At 37.0% G+C, this 20,050-nt stretch overlaps 1 protein-coding gene across 1 annotated transcript; it reads right to left on the bottom strand.

Moving 5' to 3' along the window:
- Positions 1-14,595: 14,595 nt before the first annotated feature.
- Positions 14,596-15,534, bottom strand: LOC124225785 (putative olfactory receptor 10D4). Its single transcript, XM_046638439.1, has one exon. It carries the CDS (start codon positions 15,532-15,534, stop codon positions 14,596-14,598), a length of 939 nt encoding a protein of 312 aa, XP_046494395.1.
- Positions 15,535-20,050: the final 4,516 nt, after the last annotated feature.

The following is a 20,050-nucleotide window of genomic DNA, read 5'->3' as shown; positions in this document are numbered from 1 at the left end:
TCCTAATGGCCACCACCTCTTTCCACATATTGATCACATTATGATGGCCTCCTAAAGGGAATGTCAAGCACTACTCGAGCCTGAGTCCAGGCTCCTGTCCACACTGATTTATATTGCTGTTTAGAACACTGTCTGATCTCCACAGTCTGTGGTATGAAGTACAAACTGTATAGCATATCACATGAGGCCCTTCAGAGCCTGACTCCTGCAGACCTTTCTAGTCACATGCTCATGTTTGAAGCTGAGCTGTGGTGTTCTCAAATACACTGTGCTGTGAGTCCAGGAATGTTTGATAAACTACTACTAAACGCTTCAGTCTAGACTCCTCTCAAATAGTATCTTTTCCACAATGTCAACCTGGAGAAGCTGACTTCTCCTCTGTGTTTCTCTAGTTGTGTGCACTTTTACTGATGGACTTCCTTCAGCAGCATGCTTTAGAGACAGTGAGAAATACAGATGTGAGTAAAATTCCAAGAAACACTACTTACTTGTTGTGTGATATTGGGCCTCTTAAACTTCCTGGGCCTTAGTTTCTTCCCGTTCAGTCCTAAATAATAACACTTCCTTCATGTAGATATTGGCAGGTAGATAATATTCATTAAGCACCCATCATAATCCTGGCTCATAGAGCTAAAATAGTAATTTGTAATTATTTTTTCTCGTTCTCACCTAGATTGTAAAGGTTCCTTGATGCAATTGTAAGTCTTAAGCACCTAGTGCAATGCCTTCACATAAGGGATATTCAATAAAAGTTCAGTGAATAATGAAATATATCATTAATAAATACACATAAACAGTGTCAATTAACAAACATTTATTGATTAACTATGGTATTCAAGGAATTAATTTGTGTGCTTTCAGAAATATGAATTAACTTAAAATTAGCCTCAGAGAAACAAGAAATAATCAAGTAAAATAATCATAAATCTCATATTATGACACACACCAACTAAATTGTTCTGACTACAACAGTCATGGTCTCCAATCAAAATTTATTTTACAAGGAAATCATATCAATTTTTATCTCAGAATTAAATATTTTGTTGTTATCAAAGTCTACAATAAGAACTACTTAATCAATCTCCCCATAACAAGAACTATGGCTATATAGAGAAAAAATCTTCAAAGGAAGATAAACACCAAGTTTATTTTAATTCTCTTATACTTGGAGAGAGAGGTTTCTTTCTAAGCAAAAGTAAGTAGAAACTGGGATGTCTATCAAAATCTGAATGAGATATTTTGTGAGAGGCTTTTATGCTTTGTGGATCCTAATAATGACACTTTTTTGCCATCACATTTTATTTGAGATAGTGTTTTTGTCTCCTCCATCATCTTTGATGCTCCCATGTAATGAGATGAATCTAGAGGTTGGATAAAATGGGTGTCTTGGGGGCTGGCCCCGTGGCTGAGTGGTTAAGTTCGCGCATTCCATTGCAGGCGACCCAGTGTTTTGTTGGTTCGAATCCTGGGCGCGGACATGGCACTGCTCATCAAACCACGCTGAGGCAGCGTCCCACATGCCACAACTAGAAGGACTCACAACGAAGAATATACAACTATGTACTGGGGGGCTTTGGGGAGAAAAAGGAAAAAAATAAAATCTTTTAAAAAAAAATGGGTGTCTTGTCTTTATGTGAGTATCTTCTTACTATTCTCAGAGAAAGGTCTATAGTTTTAATGAAATCAGATAAGCACAGAGATTAGAGCAATGCTGAGAGTGGAGGCAGAAGTTAATGGGGATGGACTGTGCTGGTCCAGGATAGTAAATGGAGGGAGAATTGCGAATAAGACTATTTGCTGGTTTTATGAAGATTTATAAAATTAAAATATATGGAAAAAAAGTGAATCTAAGTCTCTATTCAAAGAGTTTCCCCTTGGGAAAAGTACCAATGAGGATTACCTGAAATTAGAAACCTCAATTTAGAGATAGACACCGTAAAGAAGAACAGAATGCCAATAGAAAACATAACTTAAAAACACTTTGAATAATCTTTCTACCTCTTGTATCTAAAAGCTATTCATTTAGAAGGATCTTTATAATAAGCAAAATTTTCTTTCATTGATACCTATCTGTTGATTTTTCTCTAGAATATCTCTGTTTGACATGAGTTTGTCTTCAATGATGAGTTTCAGGCAGAGACAGGCCATCTATTTGCAAGGTTCTGCTGCCCATGTCTTCTTTTCTCATGTACTGAGATTTTCCTGTACACATTGACATAGTGCCACCAGCTTGCTGCCATTGCTTATCCACTGCAATATATGATCACCATGAGGCAAGAGCTGTAAACTCTGGTTATTACAGGATAGAAGACTGGATACATGTCAATCTTCTGACTCTTCACCCACACTTACCCTAATCCAGCACCAAAGAAGTGGGCTATCATTTCTGGAACGTTCCTGAAGTTAACCTGTGGCCTATGCAAACACATACCAAGCCCAGAGTGTAGGTTTTCCTAATATTGGTCTTTTTTTCTCTCTTCTTTTTCCATTATTCTTCTGTTTGCAATAGAATTGCCATTCCAAAAGTTCTCTCAGTAGAGGGCATGCATGGAGCTTTCTCAACCTGCATTGCCCACAAGACTGCAATTCTTTGTGACCAAGGACAGAAGCCCAGAACCAGAGCCCTCCTTTATTCTGTGATTTAGTTGCTGAATTTGGGTGACCCTGTTGTTGAATTCCCTGATCTCCAGCCTGATAAACAAAAGTGTGAAATGAGTTCCAAATACAATATTTAAAGGAGAAACTTTATTCATGAAAATAAATGAGAAGACTCAGAACTTCTAGAGAAATCTTTAGTCTTTTCTTAGCAGCTTTCAAGGAACTGTGCTGTAACTAGTACTATGTCTTTAATTTCATTCCTAAATCTTGTCTTAGTGTAGATATTTGCTAGTACTCAGGCTTTAAAGGTAAAAATAGTTTATAATGTGAATAGTAGATACTCAATTGTTATTTATCATTTGATTTCCCCCCAAACTAAACAAGTTTTTATTCTTTTCTCATTTCTATGGAGAAAGCATGGGAAGGGAGACAACATTACCACAAAACATTCACTAAAATGAATATTACCTTTATCTTAGAACATTGGTTTCCAAATATTTTTCAGAAGAGACATTATTAAAAATTAAATATTGTCCAAATCCTATACATGAAGCAAAAATGGATAAGCAGATTCTTTTTTATATACAGCTAACCCTATACAGAGAAAAACATCTCAGCTGGCATAAAAGATTAGTATCTCTTTATGCTCATGTAGGTGAAAATTATATTATTTTCCATCCAGCTGTTTCCTATTAAAAAAGAGCAAATAGAAGGAATGTTGCTTAAAGAAAATGTTTTTTTTTATGCACACTGACTGTATTACTAAAATAATTTAGCTACTGATGCCTGAGGAGTTAATCATGTAGTTTCAAAGCAGCCACTATGAGACAATTGAAAATTGTGACTCACTGGTAAGCTTGTTGCTTATTTTTATGAATAATAATGATGCAGAATTGAAAGAGAGGATGCAGGAAAAAATTGCTAGTGTTATGCCTAATGATGCAAAATACTATTTCTTTTGTGAAACAGACAATCTTGCAAATTATCACAGTTTAAACTATATCTTTTGGGGCCGGCCCAGTGGCATTGTTGTTAAGTTCGTGCACTCTGCTTTGGCAGCCTGGGGTTTGCAGCTTTAGATCCCAGGCATGGACCTAGTACCACTCATTAAGCGATGCTGTGGCAACATCGCACATAAAATAGAGGAAGATTGGCACAGATGTTAGCTTAGTGACAATCTTCCTCAAGCAAAAAGAGGACAATTGGCAACAGATGTTAGCTCAGGGCCAATCTTCCTCACAACAACAAAACAATAATAAAATAAAATACCTCTTTCTTTCTTCCCATTAAAATAGGCTACACAGAGTCTGAAAATTAAGGTTTTTAAGTGGAAGATTTGTAAGGTTCTGATTCAACACTTAGCTTATAGGCATTAAGACAAGCAAAGAGGAATGTTTGAAACAAACTGGTGGGAGACAGTACTGCTGGAGGTAGGGTGATGAATGTTGGGGCAAGATTCATTCCTGTGGGTAGCAATTAGGCTTTTAGAAATTTGATTACTGGTTATACAACAGAGTTAGAAGAAGAATTTTCAGAAAGATATTGACCTGAAGGGAATGAAGCAAGATTAAAAACTGGGAACAATCAAAAGGAGGTGATCTCTGCAAAGGGTTTAACTTCTTGGATGAATTTCCCTTGTACTATGAAAAAGCTAATATTGAAGTGTATATTTTATATGTTATAAATCCCTTTAGCCCACCCATTAAAATGTCTGATATAGCTTCACAACTTTGTGGGGGATATTGTAAAGAATGAAGGAAAATAAATAGGGAGAAGAAGTACGGCTTGTCCCATTGGAAGGAGGAGGCTTAAGATCTGGACTGTCAAACTGCCCTCCAGGCCTAGAGATGAAAATGGATATTTACATAAAGAATATACCAAACTAATCTTAAATGAGGCATGTTTCTAAGGTTTTCTAGTTGTGTTGAATGCTTCTCAGAGCAACCAGAATCTAGTTATCGAGAATGTAGTTATTGAGATTCTCTATTGTATAATATAGCCAATGTGATGGAGCTGCGGGAAAACTGAGAGCAAGCCACACACTGATGAAAGAGCCTCATGATTAACAAAGGATGCCAGCTTCCCTGTGAGAAGGAATCCTCACACATCTTGCCTCAACTGTTACAAACAAGTGTGGCCAATGCAGTGGTGAGGCCTGGAAGCTGTGCATGGACTATTTTACAAATTCTCACTAGGAATGCGTATGCCGTGCATGCTGTGCTTTCTCTCCTGCATCAATGTTTAAACTAGATAAGCTTGGAGTTGAATTAATGGTGTCCTGTGAGTTTTACAAACTGTGAAGTCCTTAGAGCTCTGCTGGTGGCAGCTCATGCACATCTTCTCCTCCATGGATACCCATGTTGAAAGAGAAACAGTTTCTCTCGGGGACTGTCCAGGTGTTAGAGGTGTTGGAATGATCAGAAGCCTTAGCAGAGCTCAGCAGCAGCAGAAAGGACACTCAGCCTCCAGGGAGATAACTGAGAAGAAATATTAGATGAAGCCTCCTCCTTCCAGTATATACTGAGGAAGATGACTCAACAAGAGAAGGAAGGCTGATGCCTAAGGCACCCTGAACTACAACACAGGGAAAGAACTTCCAAATAAGACCTTATATGCCCTTAATTTTTCCTTTTTTCTCTTCTTATCACTCAGTCAAAAGATTCTCAGTAGAGTTTTTCAGTGGAGACTAGATTGCCTCCACTGCAGGAAGAGTGAAAAATCAGACACGGCTAATGACAGTTATTGGATCAACAGTGGCAAATCACCAAAGAACACTTAATTATTGTAGCAAAATCTGTATAGGAATAAATACACCAGAGGGATGATCACAAGTGAAAATTTACCTAGTCATAAGTGAATTTAAGGCCACTAAAGTCCTCAGAGATAAATGATAATACGATGGAAAGTGAGATATCTTGTCAAATAGTGAATGATGAACTGAAATGTGGGTCAGTGTCTTGTTATCTCTTTAAGACTCACAACAGATTATCTCACAGTTGTGTGATAGAGCATATAATCATGATATTTTCCAGTGGTCTGCTCTCAGTGATCCACACAGGCCTCCAGTTCATTAGTACTATCTTGTGTCGATTCCTTGATCCTGACATTGCTTGCTATACATTCTTTTTTCATTATTTAAAATCCCTATGGAATCAGCCTACTGTATACTTTTATGCCTAACTCTTTTTTTCACTTTTTCCCATCTAGGTTTTATCCTCTTTAGGCAGAGGATGTGAAAAGACATAAATTCCTTCTTGTATTTACACCCCAGTGGGTCATATTCACTACTCCCTTTTAATTCCAAAGGTTTTACCACTTGTCATTACAGGGTATCGGAAAAGCAAAAGTATCAAAGCCTTATGAAGACATAATGTAGAAAAAAATAAAATCTCAGGCTTCTGAGTCTAGGAGAAAGAATAAACACATACTGAAACTTTAATCTCTTTCTCTGAAAAAATGGAAATTATAGAAAATTTCAATAAATATATAACTACAGTTGAAAACAAGGAAAAAGATTGCTCTATAAACGAGAAACAGAAAATAGTCAGCACACCAATAGCACCCCTTTGATGCTGGGAACCTAAGCTGCCCTGTCCAAACTAGGCTGGGGCCAGAGCTATACAATCCAACCAGGCTCCAGGCCAGAGCCACACCTCACAAAAGGCAGGATTAATGCTTCAAAATTATCACCATCCTGGAGGGACTCATAACTGAGAACCGTTTCACAGAAGTTATCATCAAATATTCAAGGAAACCAACATTCTGAAAAGACATTAAAGAGACTCAAAAATCAGGAGAACTTACAGGTTAAGAAATAAAACTACTAGGACATACAAAAGAATTTACAATATAAGTATAAAAGAGGCAATTAAAGAGATATTATTACGAAATAAGAACAAAAAGTTCTGAAACAAGGGCAAGAAAAATTTTGAAAAGAAACCAATAAAAATCTTATAAAAATAATATTATTGAATTCAAAAATTCCATATATGGTATATGACTGAGTAGCAGACTAAAGAGAATAAATTACTGAACCAAAAGATTTAACTCTGGAAATCACCCAGCAAGTAGCACAAAAAAATAAAACTCAGGAAACAGAAACATTGATACTTTTTAGCACTTTTTCTTAGAAGCTATTTCCTGGTTTTCTGAAATTCTAGAGCTAGGTTTGCTATTATTCCCCCATCCTCTGATTCCTATCTTATGTCATCCCTTGGAACCTTACTTTTTATTTTGTCATTTTTACTTCTGGGAGCATGTTGAGAGCTCACTCAGCTTCCTTCCAGTTAATCCAGCTTCGTCCAGGAGGCTGGGAGAGTCCAGTCACGTTAGGTGAGAACTCTTCCTAGAAGATTCATTCAAGAGGATTACCGTTTCCAAACTACGTAATGTTTTTACAGTGAGGTTCTAATGATGCAAGAAATAAAGAAAATACAAAGAAAAGAACATTTCTTAATCCAACTAAAAATCCCACTACCCAGAAATAACCACTTACAACAATTTAATGGACATCTTTCCACCAAACACACATATATATGCCCATACATACACAATGTTACACAAGTGAAACAACAGTATAATTATTATTCTATACTATAATTTTCCGATTCCCTATATATTTTTTTCACATCAATAAATACAGATAGCCATCTTAATTGAAATGGCTACCAAAAAACCCATTTTACAGACTCAGAAGGCACTTAACCCACTAATAGAAAAAATTTTTCTTCACTGTTCACTATCATGAACTATCATGTTTATCTATCCTGTTAATTCAGACACTAATTTCATATGGGTATCCATACATACATACATAATCTCAAGTTATTCCCTGACGTAGAAAGGCTATGTAACATAGCAGTACTCCCACATCTTTTCCCAGAGTACTTTTGCATTATCTTGAAAAGAAAACCTCTAACGTTATTACTTTTAAAAAAATTTCTGGGGCCGGCCCCATGGCCAAGTAGTTAGGTTCACGCGCTCTGCTTCAGCTGCCTAGGGTTTCACAGGTTTGGATCCTGGCATGGACATGGCACTGCTCATCAAGCCATGCTGAGGTGGTGTCCCACATGCCACAACTGGAAGGAACCGCAACTAAAAAAATATGCAACTATGTACCGAGGTGCTTTGGGGAAAAATAAAAGGAAAAATAAAATCTTTAAAAAAAATTCTTTGGGTTATAAAATTTGGGAGTGAGCTTTCTAAAATGCAAAGAAAGTAATTCAAATTTAATACCAAGCCATTAAAATAGAGATATTTGGAAGGACAGGCTGAAAAAAAATTATAGATATCCTTTCCCATAGGGATATCATCTTATTTAAGAGGAAGATGCAGGGAGGAAGGCAGAGTTTCACCCCTGCTTCTTTGCCTACACAGTTACGCATATTCTTACAAGAGCAAAAGGAGAAGGATGTAGGGCCCGATAGCCACCTATTAGGACTTGTGATAACTGAAAGGAGACAAAGACTTTCAAACCCTTCCTTTAAATGAGAAACACATGCGGCTAATAGGCTTGTATTAGCCCTTTACGAATACAGGGAAAAGAGGAAAGCAATTCTGCCTAATAATAAGTATTTAGAGCATTTATATTTCAGAAAAATACAAATTTATGTTTAAATACAAAAACGAGTGCAACAAATTATCAACTAAGCAACCAAATTGAAAACCATACATTTTAGGATTAACAGTTACATTTTAGAGGATATGGAGCAATTTCTCCAGTCCAGGTCAATGTCCTAAGAGTTTCCATTGTTAAAGTGACATTTACAAAGGCAATTTTATAAAAATCAAAAGCAAAAGTACAGCACTATACATTGTCTCAAGACTCAGAGTTTTGTGAATGTTTTCATTTACCGTTTTATCAAAAGAGATTTGACAATACAGAATGGTACTATTGCTACAGTTATAGGGGTCTTTCCCGTTAGGAAGAATTTTCCGCTTTCACTTTTTCTGAGATTCCTTTTGCTAGTGATTGCTAATAGAAGAGGCAAAATTTTCAAGGCTAACCTCTAGAATTTAAGAAGTTAGCATAAAGCGAACCTTAAAACATTGAATATGGGAAATGACAAGGTCAGAAAAAATTTTAACAAATTATGAGAAATAAAGCAGCCTATTTTTACTTGCAACCAAAGAATAAAATGGGGGAAAAGTTGTTAAGTTGTTTCTTACTTCTATCAATTCCAAGTCTACTCAGTATTTTGGGTTTGGAGAAGACAGAAAATCATGTATATCAGAATTTTTTTGTTTTTTGGGTTCTTTTGAGGATGATTAGCCCTGAGCTAACATCTGCCACCAATCCTCCTCTTTTTGCTGAGGAAGACTGTCCCTGAGATAACATGCATGCCCATCTTCCTCAACTTTATATGTGGGACACCTGCCACGGCATGGCTTGCCAAGCAGTGTGTAGGTCCACACCCGGGATCCAAACAGGTAAACCCTGGGCCACAGAAGCAGAACGTGCGAACTTAACCACTAAGCCACTGGGCTGGCCCCTATCAGACATGTTTTAGGAAAAGCAAAACCAAAAAACAAAAACAAAAAACCAAATGATGGATTATTGGAAACAGAAAAACAGAAAAAGAAAAAGAAGTGGGAAAGGTAGAAGTAATTTGGTTTTCACCTCGGGAACTAAATAAGACAAAAGAACAGGTGCTTCTCTCTTTCCTTCCACATCACAAAAACTCTCAGTCAGGTTTATTGAGTCAGAAGTACTCTCTATTGTTTCCTTTTGTTGAAATTAAAACTCAGTATCATGTTTAACCACACAATTTCTAGGCTAAGATTAATTCCTGGGTCTTCTTGATGAGGAGATCAAGCCCCTTTCTAGGATAAAGAAAATGTCTAATTCCCATCTCTAGTAGCAAAGAGGAGGAATAATGAGGAAATAGGCTAACATAGATACCTCATTAGCATCAGATTAGTTCTTTTGTATTCTGCAAACACATTGCGCTATCCTGTGACCTTTGGAGACATATTTACCTCAAGATTTTCTCTCTTCTTGCCTAAATTACTCCTACAGCACACACAGAACAGTGCATACAGTGGCACCAAAATGTAAAGATGACAATAATTTAAAGAGATTCATACACGATTGTGTCATCAGAAAACCATGAGCTTCGCAGATCTCCCTCACACAGTTCTAATCATCATTTCAACGTTGTTTATCCTATCAAATCAGTTCCAGGATCTTTATTTTGCCAGTCAGTGCAGACATGAATCTAGCTTGTCAGTGCCCAATAGTGCCATCTGCCGGCCAATATGGGACATTTTGCCTCGATTCAGAGGCCAATCTCACAGACAGAATTCAAAATCAAGACTGTTACTGCAAGAGGAAGCCATCGCCCCTCCAAAATCAGAAATTAGGAGACCTCTGGACGTTTCTTTTGCCCCAAACCATGACCAACTTTTTCTAAAAAAGAGTTCTGATGCTGGCACACAGTCTTTAGACATAAAAGGATCATTAAAAATGTACTACAACCTCTTCATTTGACAAATGTTGGAAACTAAGGTCACAGAGGCAAAATGTGTTGTTCAGGGCCAGATAGATTATAACTAGTGGAACCACTGTTAGAACCCTGGTATTTTTCTGATTTTTGCGCTTTACCACATGGGGAAAAGACATTTCTGCTCCTTCCTACTTCCTCATCTGAAACCGCTATGAAAGCTCTCTACTCTTAACACATTCTTCCGTAGAAACAGTAATACGCGCAGACACACACACGCACACACACGCGTGGGCGTACACACTGCTGCAAAAGGATATTATTATAGTAATCAGAAATCTAACGAGGATCTAAAAAAAGTCTAAAAAAAGGAAAACAAAAAACAAACTAATAAAAATGACATCAGATTTCTGGTTATCAGATGTAGAGGATGGGAGAAGGGGGAATTGGAGGAAAGTGGTAAAAAGGTAAAAACTTGCAGTTATGAAATAAATAAATATTATGGATGTAACTTACAACATGATGACTACAGGTAGCTCTGTTTTGTGATACGTAGGAAAATTTTTAAAAGAATAAATCCAAAGAGTTCTCATCACAAGGAGAATTTTTTTCTTTTTTTCCTTGCTTCTTTCTTTCCTTTTTATTGTATCTATATGAGAAGATGGATATCAGCTGAACCTATGGTGATAAGTATTTCACAACATATGTCCAATATACTATTCTTCTTTGTATTAATATTAATTGTCAGCATGGTTTTGTGATTTTAAATGATATCTGGATAACAGTCTCTGAATTAGCTTTTACTAAATTCCCATAAAGTGTCTATAAAAAATCAGACACCAAAAAATGCCTGGGAAGACTAAAATAAACTAGTGACATCCAGATTATTTCAGAATTTGGAAGGTATCCTCTAAATATAAAATTTATGGAGATAAATTGTGAATCACCATTGGTGGCTGACCAATGCCATCTTCCAGTCATGCCACTCTAAAAGTGAGGATCAGGATGTTACAAGGCCCACAGCTGTTAACTATTGGATTAAAGATAAAGTAAAAACATCACATTTTCTGCAGCAAGAGTATCATTGTGTTTATTATAGCTGGTTATTAATCCCAGAAGTTTGTGTCTTGCAATCTAATTTTGAAACAAAATCTCTGTCTAGTCTTTAAGAAATTTCTAAACATATAAAGTGTTTTGGGGGGGCTGGCCCCATGACCTAGTGGTTAAGTTCAGTGCACTCTGCTTTGGACACCTGAGTTCAGCTCCTGGGCCCAGATCTACCCCATTTGTTGGCAGCCATGCTGTGGCAGCTACCCACATACAAAATAGAGGAATACTGGCACAGATATTAGTTCAGGGTGAATCTTCCTCAGCCAAAAAAAAAAAAAAAAAGTGTATTGGGGAATTTTGAAGGTGCAAGAGCCATCTCTTTGTCCATATGAAAAGACAATAAGTTTAAATTGACTTTTTCTAATCTTTACCTAGCTCTTAAAACTTGACCTTTTAGAAAGGCTGCACCCACTTTCAATGCACTGTGGTGCAGCTGACTTGAAAGAAAAAAATCCTAGAAGTTAGTTGTGTTTAAGTTTGCCCTTGACCTGCTGTTCCCAAGTTCTTGTCTTTTTAGCTTTTTTTTTTTTTTTTACCAGATTCTTTCAATAATTTTGACACATGCTGCAGGTTTTAGGATCTCAGGAACTGGTTTAATCTTCTTTCTATGACTAAATGAAATCAACTCCAGTTTCTACTCTTTCTGCCTACCTTCATTTCATTTTTTTCTTCATCTTTAAGCAAGATACTCCTTCTACCAAAGCTAGTGGATCAAGAAAGAGAAGGAGACACAGGGTCCCAAAATCTGATTTTGTTTACCCTGGAAAGATTAAGTCAGAAAGTTAGATACCTGGATTGAGTTGTTCATACCCCCTTTCCTTCTGCCCCTTATCTTTTCCCTTATTTCATGATAACCACTCATCTCTCTGTCCTATATGATAGGGATCCACAGCTCATTTCTTATGCCATGATCTCTGACCCACATTTCCTTCCTCTTCCTGCAGAACATTGCATGATTCCCTTCCACTCTACTTCCAAATCAAAGTAGACTCTCCGGCATTTAGCTATTTTTTTAGCACGTAGCCCCACCACTCAGAATATTTGAGTTAGGGCAAGGAACTTGGAAAAGCCACTCACTGAAACCTCGGATGGTAACTATGACACAGAGCTGAATGTGTACGTGGGAACCGATGAGACTAGCCCTAGAATCACAACCCTGGAGTTGGGAGAATGTGGTCAGACAGAGTTTTGGTTATTCACACTATTGCACGTAAGATCTAAGACTTGGTCTGTTAACTGAAAGAAATGTGTGAATTTGTGTGCTGTTTAATTATGCTCATTAAGCAACTCAATCTATTAAGGATAACATTAATACTGAATATTAGACCTGAAAAAATGTGAAGTGAGAAAACAAAACAAGGTCGGACTATTATGTAAAGATGTAATTAGTTGAAAAATATTTTTTTGTTCCTTCTTTGCAGCAAGTACTGTGGTAGGAGCCTGAGATATAGTTTCTGTCCACAGGTGTTTGCAGTATAGTGTTTGTGTGAATGTGGACTGGAGACAATTACATTAGCAAATTTCAAAACACTATTTTAAGGCCAACATTAATTACATACCAGACACAGTGATAGCACAAAGAGAAATCAATGCAGTTAGGCTGTAATAAGGAGAACTTTCCAGAACAGTAGCTAATTGAGTTGCACTATAAGAATGGGAATGACAAAAAGTTGTCTTTTGTTGAAAGTCTACCATGGTTCTGATATTGTGTAAGATGCTTTATACAAACTATCTCATTCAATTCTTACAACAACCAAAAAGCTATGAATTATTATGCCCACATTACAGATGATAAAACTGATACTCAGAATGATGAGGCTAGAATCTGAAGTCACAATTTCTGGACTCCAATTCTTATATGATTATCTCGCTATGTCTATATCATGGGAACTTAAGAGAGGAACTGCATAGGGGGATGATATCTAACAGGTGCAGTATTTCTTTTTGCGGTGATGAAAAGTTTCTAAAATTGGCTGTGGTGATAGTTGCACATATCTGTGGATAAAAACCATTGAATGGTACACTTTAAATGGGTGAATTATTTGGTATATGAGTTATGTCTCAGTAAAGCTGTTTAAAAAAAGTGGCAGGGGCCAGCCTGGTGCCACAGTGGTTAAGTTCACACGTACTGCTTAGGCGGCCCAGGTTCACTGGTTTGGATCCCAGGTGCAGACCTATGCACCACTTTTCAAGCCACGCTGTGGCAGGTGTCCCACACATAAAGTAGAGGAAGATGGGCACAGATGTTAGCTCTGGTCATTCTTCCTCAGCAAAAAGAGGAGGACTGGCAGCAGATGCTAGCTCAGGGATAATCTTCCTCAAAAAAATGAAAAAAATAAGTAAATAAATAGAAAAAGTGGCAATTGAAAATGCTTGATATACTAAGACAAGATAATATATTAAAATATGACTACAACTGCATAAATCTCTATACATACATTGATAAGTAGATGATATAGATGATATAGGTGAAATAATTCTAAACAGGAAGTCAGAAACATCAAAAACCTTAGTTCCAATTTAGTCACTAATGAGAGAGATAGGAGAAATGCCAAAATGTTAATAGTAGTTATCGTTGGGTGGTAAGATTAATGAGTAATTTTAATTCAATTTATGTTTTTCAGTTTCCTTGTTTTCTTCAAATATATTTATTTACATGAGGAAAAATAGCATTATTATTTTTCAAGATCTAGGAATTCTGGAATAGGAATTCGGTCTTTGACTTAGTGAAAGGGAATTTGCCATTCGTAATACAAAATTCAAACCATTGTCATAAAGAATGAATATACACACCTGGGATTAGAGGTTCAATGTTAATATAGGTTAATAGGTATATGGATATCACCTGGTTTCTAAAATGTAAACAAATTCCTTTATGTCAGACTCAAATACATGTCATTCATCAAAATACAGACTACAAAAATATAGAAATCAATGGAGAAAATTTAATGGACTACAGTTTTTTGGCAAATTGGAGACTATTTCATGTAAATTGAATAGAAGTTCCTATGAAAAGCGTTTATGCTATAATTTTTACAATACAGAGTCTGTATTAGCAAAAGGATAAGATCCTTCTGTTCACATCACAGCTCAGCAACTTTCTAACTCTGTAACACTGGGAAACTGTCTTAACCTCTCAGTGCCTTAATATCTTCCTTAGTAAATTCAGACAATAATATTATCTACCCTATATGATAATTATGATAATTACATATGTCAGTATTTACAAAGTGCATAGAATAGTGCCTGCATAAAATAATAATCACTGCAGAAGATTTTGTTGAATGGAAAGTCATGTAAATATATACGCATAAAGCACACAAGAATCTACTCAACCTCACTTACTTGTCCCAAATCCCACTTAGCAATCACAACAACTATGAGAGACTAGTTGCCCCAGGTAAATACAAGACAAATTTGTAAGGACAGATAATGACATATAAGCTTAGGCCCCACAAGTATGTACTCCTTGCATCAGTGCTTTTCTCAGAGCCAACTTCACATCCTTGTTTCTCAAGGTATATATCAAAGGATTTAGGGAAGGAGTAACAATATTATTCAACACCGGAACCACAGAATCCAGCCAAGAGCTGGAGGCAGGTTGCAGATACGTGAGGAACACAGGTCCATAGAAGAGCAGGATGGAAGTCAGATGGGCACTGCAGGTTGAGAAGGCTCTGTGCCTGCCTTCTGAGGAGCTGATTTTCAATATAGAGATAACGATGCGAGTATAAGAAGTGAGGATAAGAAGAAAACAGATGAGTGACACAACACCTACATTGGTGAAACTCACCATCTGAGCTAGAGAGGTATCTGCACAGGCCAGGGATAGCACCACTGGGATATCACAAAAGAAATTATCCACCTCATTGGGGCCACAGTAGGGTAACTTAAAGATGAGGAAAGTGAGGACAGATGCATGCAGACAGCTCCCCATCCAGGTGCCTAGAGCCATGATGGTGCACACTCTGTGGTTCATGATGACTGTGTATCGCAAGGGGTGACAGATGGCTGCAAAACGGTCGTAGGCCAACACAGTGTACAGGAAACACTCCGTGCAACCCAGGAAGTGGTAAAAGAAGACCTGGGAAGCACAGCCCTGGTAAGAGATGGTCCGGCTTTGCCCCATCAGGTAGAGCATCATTTTGGGGGAACTCACTGAAGGGAAAAATATGTCAAATACTGACAAGTTTCCCAAGAAGAAGTACATGGGGGTGTGGAAGTTGGAGGAAGTGAGGATGGCCAGAAGAATGAGCAGGTTCCCCAGAAGAGTGAGCAAGTAGAAGGCCAGAAAGAAGACAAAGAGCACATTTTCCAGCCCTTCTGTGTGAGGGATTCCCATGAGGAGGAACTCAGTTACAGGAGTGTGATTCCTCATCTTCATGTCTAGTTAGACCTGGAAGATCAAGGAATGGCTTCACTGAGATGAGTTTTCCCAAAAATCTAATACCTTCCTAGAACCTATTGGAAACTGATATAAATATCTATATCATATAAAGAACTTCCAAATAGGAGTCAGGCCAATTCTGTCAGTAATTAATGTGTGATGTTGAGTAAGTCATTTAGTATTTTTTATTTGTTTCCTCAGAAGGAAAATAGAGATAACAGAGGGGCAGAATAGAAAGAGGGCAGAGAATAAACCTTACAGTTGGACATATCTGAGTTTAAATGTCAAATCTACTCCCTACTCTGTGACTTTGGATAACTTTGAAAAATATCTCTAAATCTCTTCTGTATCTTTATACATAGTATGTTAATACTTTATGATTCTTGTGAGGACTAATGCTTTAACGTATGTTAATTCCCTAGCGTAATGCCTGCTCCTATCCACCCGTGTTAAAAATTAATTCAAGATACTACTATTCTAATTTTTAATGAGCCTTTGTTCCAGACAGTATTTCTCTTAGGTTGATTTGCAGTAGTTCTGGGATCATCTACTGGTGTGAATGATTTGTGAAACTGCTTTCTACATCATCAGCCAAAACAACTATAAACTGAGAAATGTCTAGTGGGAATACAGTAAAACTGGATGGAAAAGATAATATTTAATGTAGGAAAAAGCAGTAGATAATTACCAATATTAAAAACAACCATCTCTCAATATAAAATTTAGTGTTTCAATAGCAATTGTGTTTGCATTATGATTGAATATATACAACCTCCATTAAGGTTTTTAAGGTTAAGCTTCATCAATCAGGGAATATCTTGAGAAACTACCATGGCTAAGTCAATATTAGCCCAAACTTAAATAGAGCTAATTCCTACATTTTCCCACCTTCCTCTAGTGCATATAACCTATCAGAAGATGAAGAGAAAAAGCACTTTAGACAGAAGGCACTTACAGACCAGACTGAAGGGAAATAGTTCACTTGGGCTGGAGACCGGGGCCCATATCCACCCTACATTGTTTCCTTTCCTTTTAGATCCTGTGGAACATGCGGGCCAGGCTCTGAGGCCAGAAAAGCTGAGAACTCCTCTTTCTCAGACTCAGTCTCTCAGGCCTGACAGTCTAGATCTGACAGTGCCTCTGGACCCTGAGTGAAGGAAGAGCATTCATTCCCTCAAGAGAGAATAAACGTCTTTGGTGTTCCTTTGGGACTCTCTTCCCTAGTGGGAACCAACTGGAAAGTCTGTAGAACAGAGGGAGCAATTAGACTGGAGACTTTCCTCTCTGATCCTCCTTTCTTCTTTCTCCCCACAGCCTCTGTCTCATTATTTCTTAGACTAAAATGCAATGATATAGCATCATTGAGTTATTTTTAGTTTTTTAAAACTCTTTGATTAACAATAACTCTTGCGTATGCTTTTCCTCTGGTGGAAAGCCATCTATTGGGTTCAGATATTTGAAATTGCCCAGTGATCCCACGCTTGGAAGATCTGTGTTTGCAAAAAGGGGTACGGTTTAGGAAAGTAACCACTTAAGAGAAAGAGGCAGTAATCCCTCTGGCGTTAAAAAAAAGCAAAACAAAACACATTTGCAACTTTTTTTCCATAATTAGCTTTATAATTCTCCCAATGATTATTTCTTCTATTCCCTGAATTCGTATCTTATCTTTTTCTAAAAACTCTTCTCTTTAGTTTTCCTTAAGACTGCTACTGATGTTTATCTTAGCATACTTTAACTACTGTAACTTGGTTCAATATATATTTTAAGAATTTAGCTTGTTGACTGCTCTGCAGAGAATGGGTCAGAGTAAAAACAGTAGAATTTGGGCACTGTGGGCACATTATTTTCACTGGCTGCCCAAAGAAACAAGCATGTGGACCTATTAAAATGTTATGGCTTGGGGCCTGCCTGGTGGCGGAGTGGTTAAGATTGCATGCTCCGCTTCTGCGGCCTGTCGGTGTCACAATCAATGTACACATCAGGATAGATGTGGAGAGGGCTGATGGCCACCCTGAGTTTATTATAACCAGCGTTTCAATATATACATAGCTTACAGCTGTTAAACATACACAGGTGTTCTGGATGAAATAATTAGTGAATGCCAAGAATTCTTAGTGATTTCTCAAGGAGCCCTCCCTCGGCATCTGTTTTGATATTACCAGGTTATTGCTGTGCTTGTATATCTCGGAGCAGGCAAGGTCTCTTAGGCAATGGCCCCTCCTGCTCCCGATATCGATATCGTTTCTCCATCTGTGCCCCCGGGCGGCCGATGCCTGTCTTAGGTTGCCTCCCCCTGGAGGTCTTACCCGTCATTGGCTAACTGGCCTTCTCACCTCCGGGTCACAGCTTGTTGGCAAGCTTTTTCCAGTGATTTTTAACCCTTCCTGTATCAGGGGCGGCTACACGGCCCATGGTTTGGGGGTTTGGAACCCAGGTGTTGACTTAGCACTGCTCAACAAGCCATGTTGTAGTGCCATCCCACATAAAATAGAGGAAGATTGGCACAGATGTTAGTTCAGTGACAATCTTCCTCAAGCAAAAAGAGGAAGATTGGAAATAGATGTTAGCTCAGAGTCAATGTTCCTCACAAAAACAAAAACAAAAATGTTATGGCTAGAATCACTTTGAGATAATACAAAAAACATAAAATGACAACTGTTATGAGGTTTGGATAATTTTATAACATTCTAATAATCATTGTCCTTCTTCATGCCAAGGAATTCAGAAAAGACTTTTGTCTCCATGGTTTTGGAATTGTAATTAATGCTTACTGAGAATCTCCTTTTGTTTTTTTTTTTTTAGCCAGACTATTCAAAGCCCTTTTATTTCTTCCTTGCATCAATCCTCTGAGTTAGATATTATTTTCCTTTTAATGATGAAAATATGGCTCAAAAATTTCAAATAATTACCAAAGTTTAATCCAAAAGTCAGGCATAGAGCTCAGATTTGAATTTCAGTCTATCGGCATTTAAAGCATATTCAATTCTAACAAAATGGAATAAATATCTTTAGTCTTAATTTAAAACGTAAATATGTGGGGCTGCTCCGTGGCATCATGACTGGATTTAGTGTGGACTGCTTCAGCGGCCTGGGTTTGGGTGTTCAGATCCTTGCGCAGACCTGCACCACTTGTCAGCCACACTGTGATGACGACCCACATATAAGGTAGAGGACGTTTGACATGGATGTTAGCTCAGGGCTAATCTTTCTCAAGCCAAAAATGATGAGGATTGACAACAGATGTTAGCTCAGGGTTAATCTTCCTCGGCAAAAAAAAAAAAAAAAGTAAACATGCTTAGTCACATATTTCAACTCATTTTTCTCCTCTTTAGTTTTGTTTTAAAAATGAAGATATTAAATCAGATCGTCATAAAGTCTGAGAAAGTTTTGACTAGCAGTGATGTCCATATTTTAAACAACTTTATTGAGATATAAATTACGTGACATAAAGACCACCCGTTTTAAGGGTACAATTGAATGAGAACATAAAAAAAAAACATATGTTAGTAGAGTTTTACAACCATCACTACAATTTTAGAACATTTCCTTCATACTGAAAAGAAGCCTTATTCCCATTTACAAGCATTTCCATTCCTATGCCCACTTCTAGGCAATTATTTATCTACTTTCTGTCTCTATGTATTTGCCTTTTTAGGATATTTCTTACAAGTAGAATCAGAAAGTGTGTTTTCTTTTTAATCTGGCTTCTTTCATCCAGCATAAAGTTTTTGAGATTTATGTTTGTGGCTGCATGTGTCAGTATATTGTTCCTTTTTATTGATACATAATGTTCTATTGTATGGATCTTTCTATTTCCTGAACCATAGGCTAGGATTCTAACTTTATTCTTAGTGCCTACACATCTCTAAAAGACTATTGATATCATTAGAAACATTTTGATGATCTTGAAATCATTGTCATTTTCATCCAGTCAAAAATGATTGTGTCATGTATTAAACAGCTTAGTGTATGAATTCTGAACACGTGTGTATACATAAGAATATATATAGTATATAGTATACTGCATATATATTATGTAAAAATATTATACATTATATAAATTATATTAAGAATCATATATTTTATAAATTATATAAAATTGTATATTATATAAATTATGTAAATATATATTGTAATAGTAATATATATATTTCAATGGCTTTGATTATTTAGCTTGTCATAGATTGTTTCAGCTTGTCATCTCAATTTTTTCCTTCTGGATGGCTATGAAAAGCAATACTGAATTAGTGAAAATCAGCCCAGGACTGAAATAATTTATAGTTAGTAATGGGCCCCAATCTTCCCTTTTTCAATTGCCTTTCTTATAAATTGAATTTTTCACTTTGCATCTAAGTAATTCCAAGAACTATTTCTTCAAGGTGTTTATATATCTCATTGCTATCCTTATGACTCACTAAAACATACACACACATTAGGAAAAGATACAAGTCATATGAGCCTCCAAATGCAGCATCTCATTTCCACTTTTCAGAACTGCCGTTTTTGGCAAAAT

This window comes from Equus quagga, chromosome 14 (assembly GCF_021613505.1).
Source record: "Equus quagga isolate Etosha38 chromosome 14, UCLA_HA_Equagga_1.0, whole genome shotgun sequence".
In the NCBI taxonomy this organism is placed as follows: Eukaryota; Metazoa; Chordata; class Mammalia; order Perissodactyla; family Equidae; genus Equus; species Equus quagga.
The sequence above is the reverse complement of the archived record's forward strand: the minus strand, read 5'-3'. Positions and strand labels throughout refer to the sequence as shown.

Coding starts and splice junctions, on each gene's coding strand:
- LOC124225785 (XM_046638439.1), bottom strand. CDS start 15,534: ATGAAGATGAGGAATCACACTCCTGTAACTGAGTTCCTCCTCATGGGA.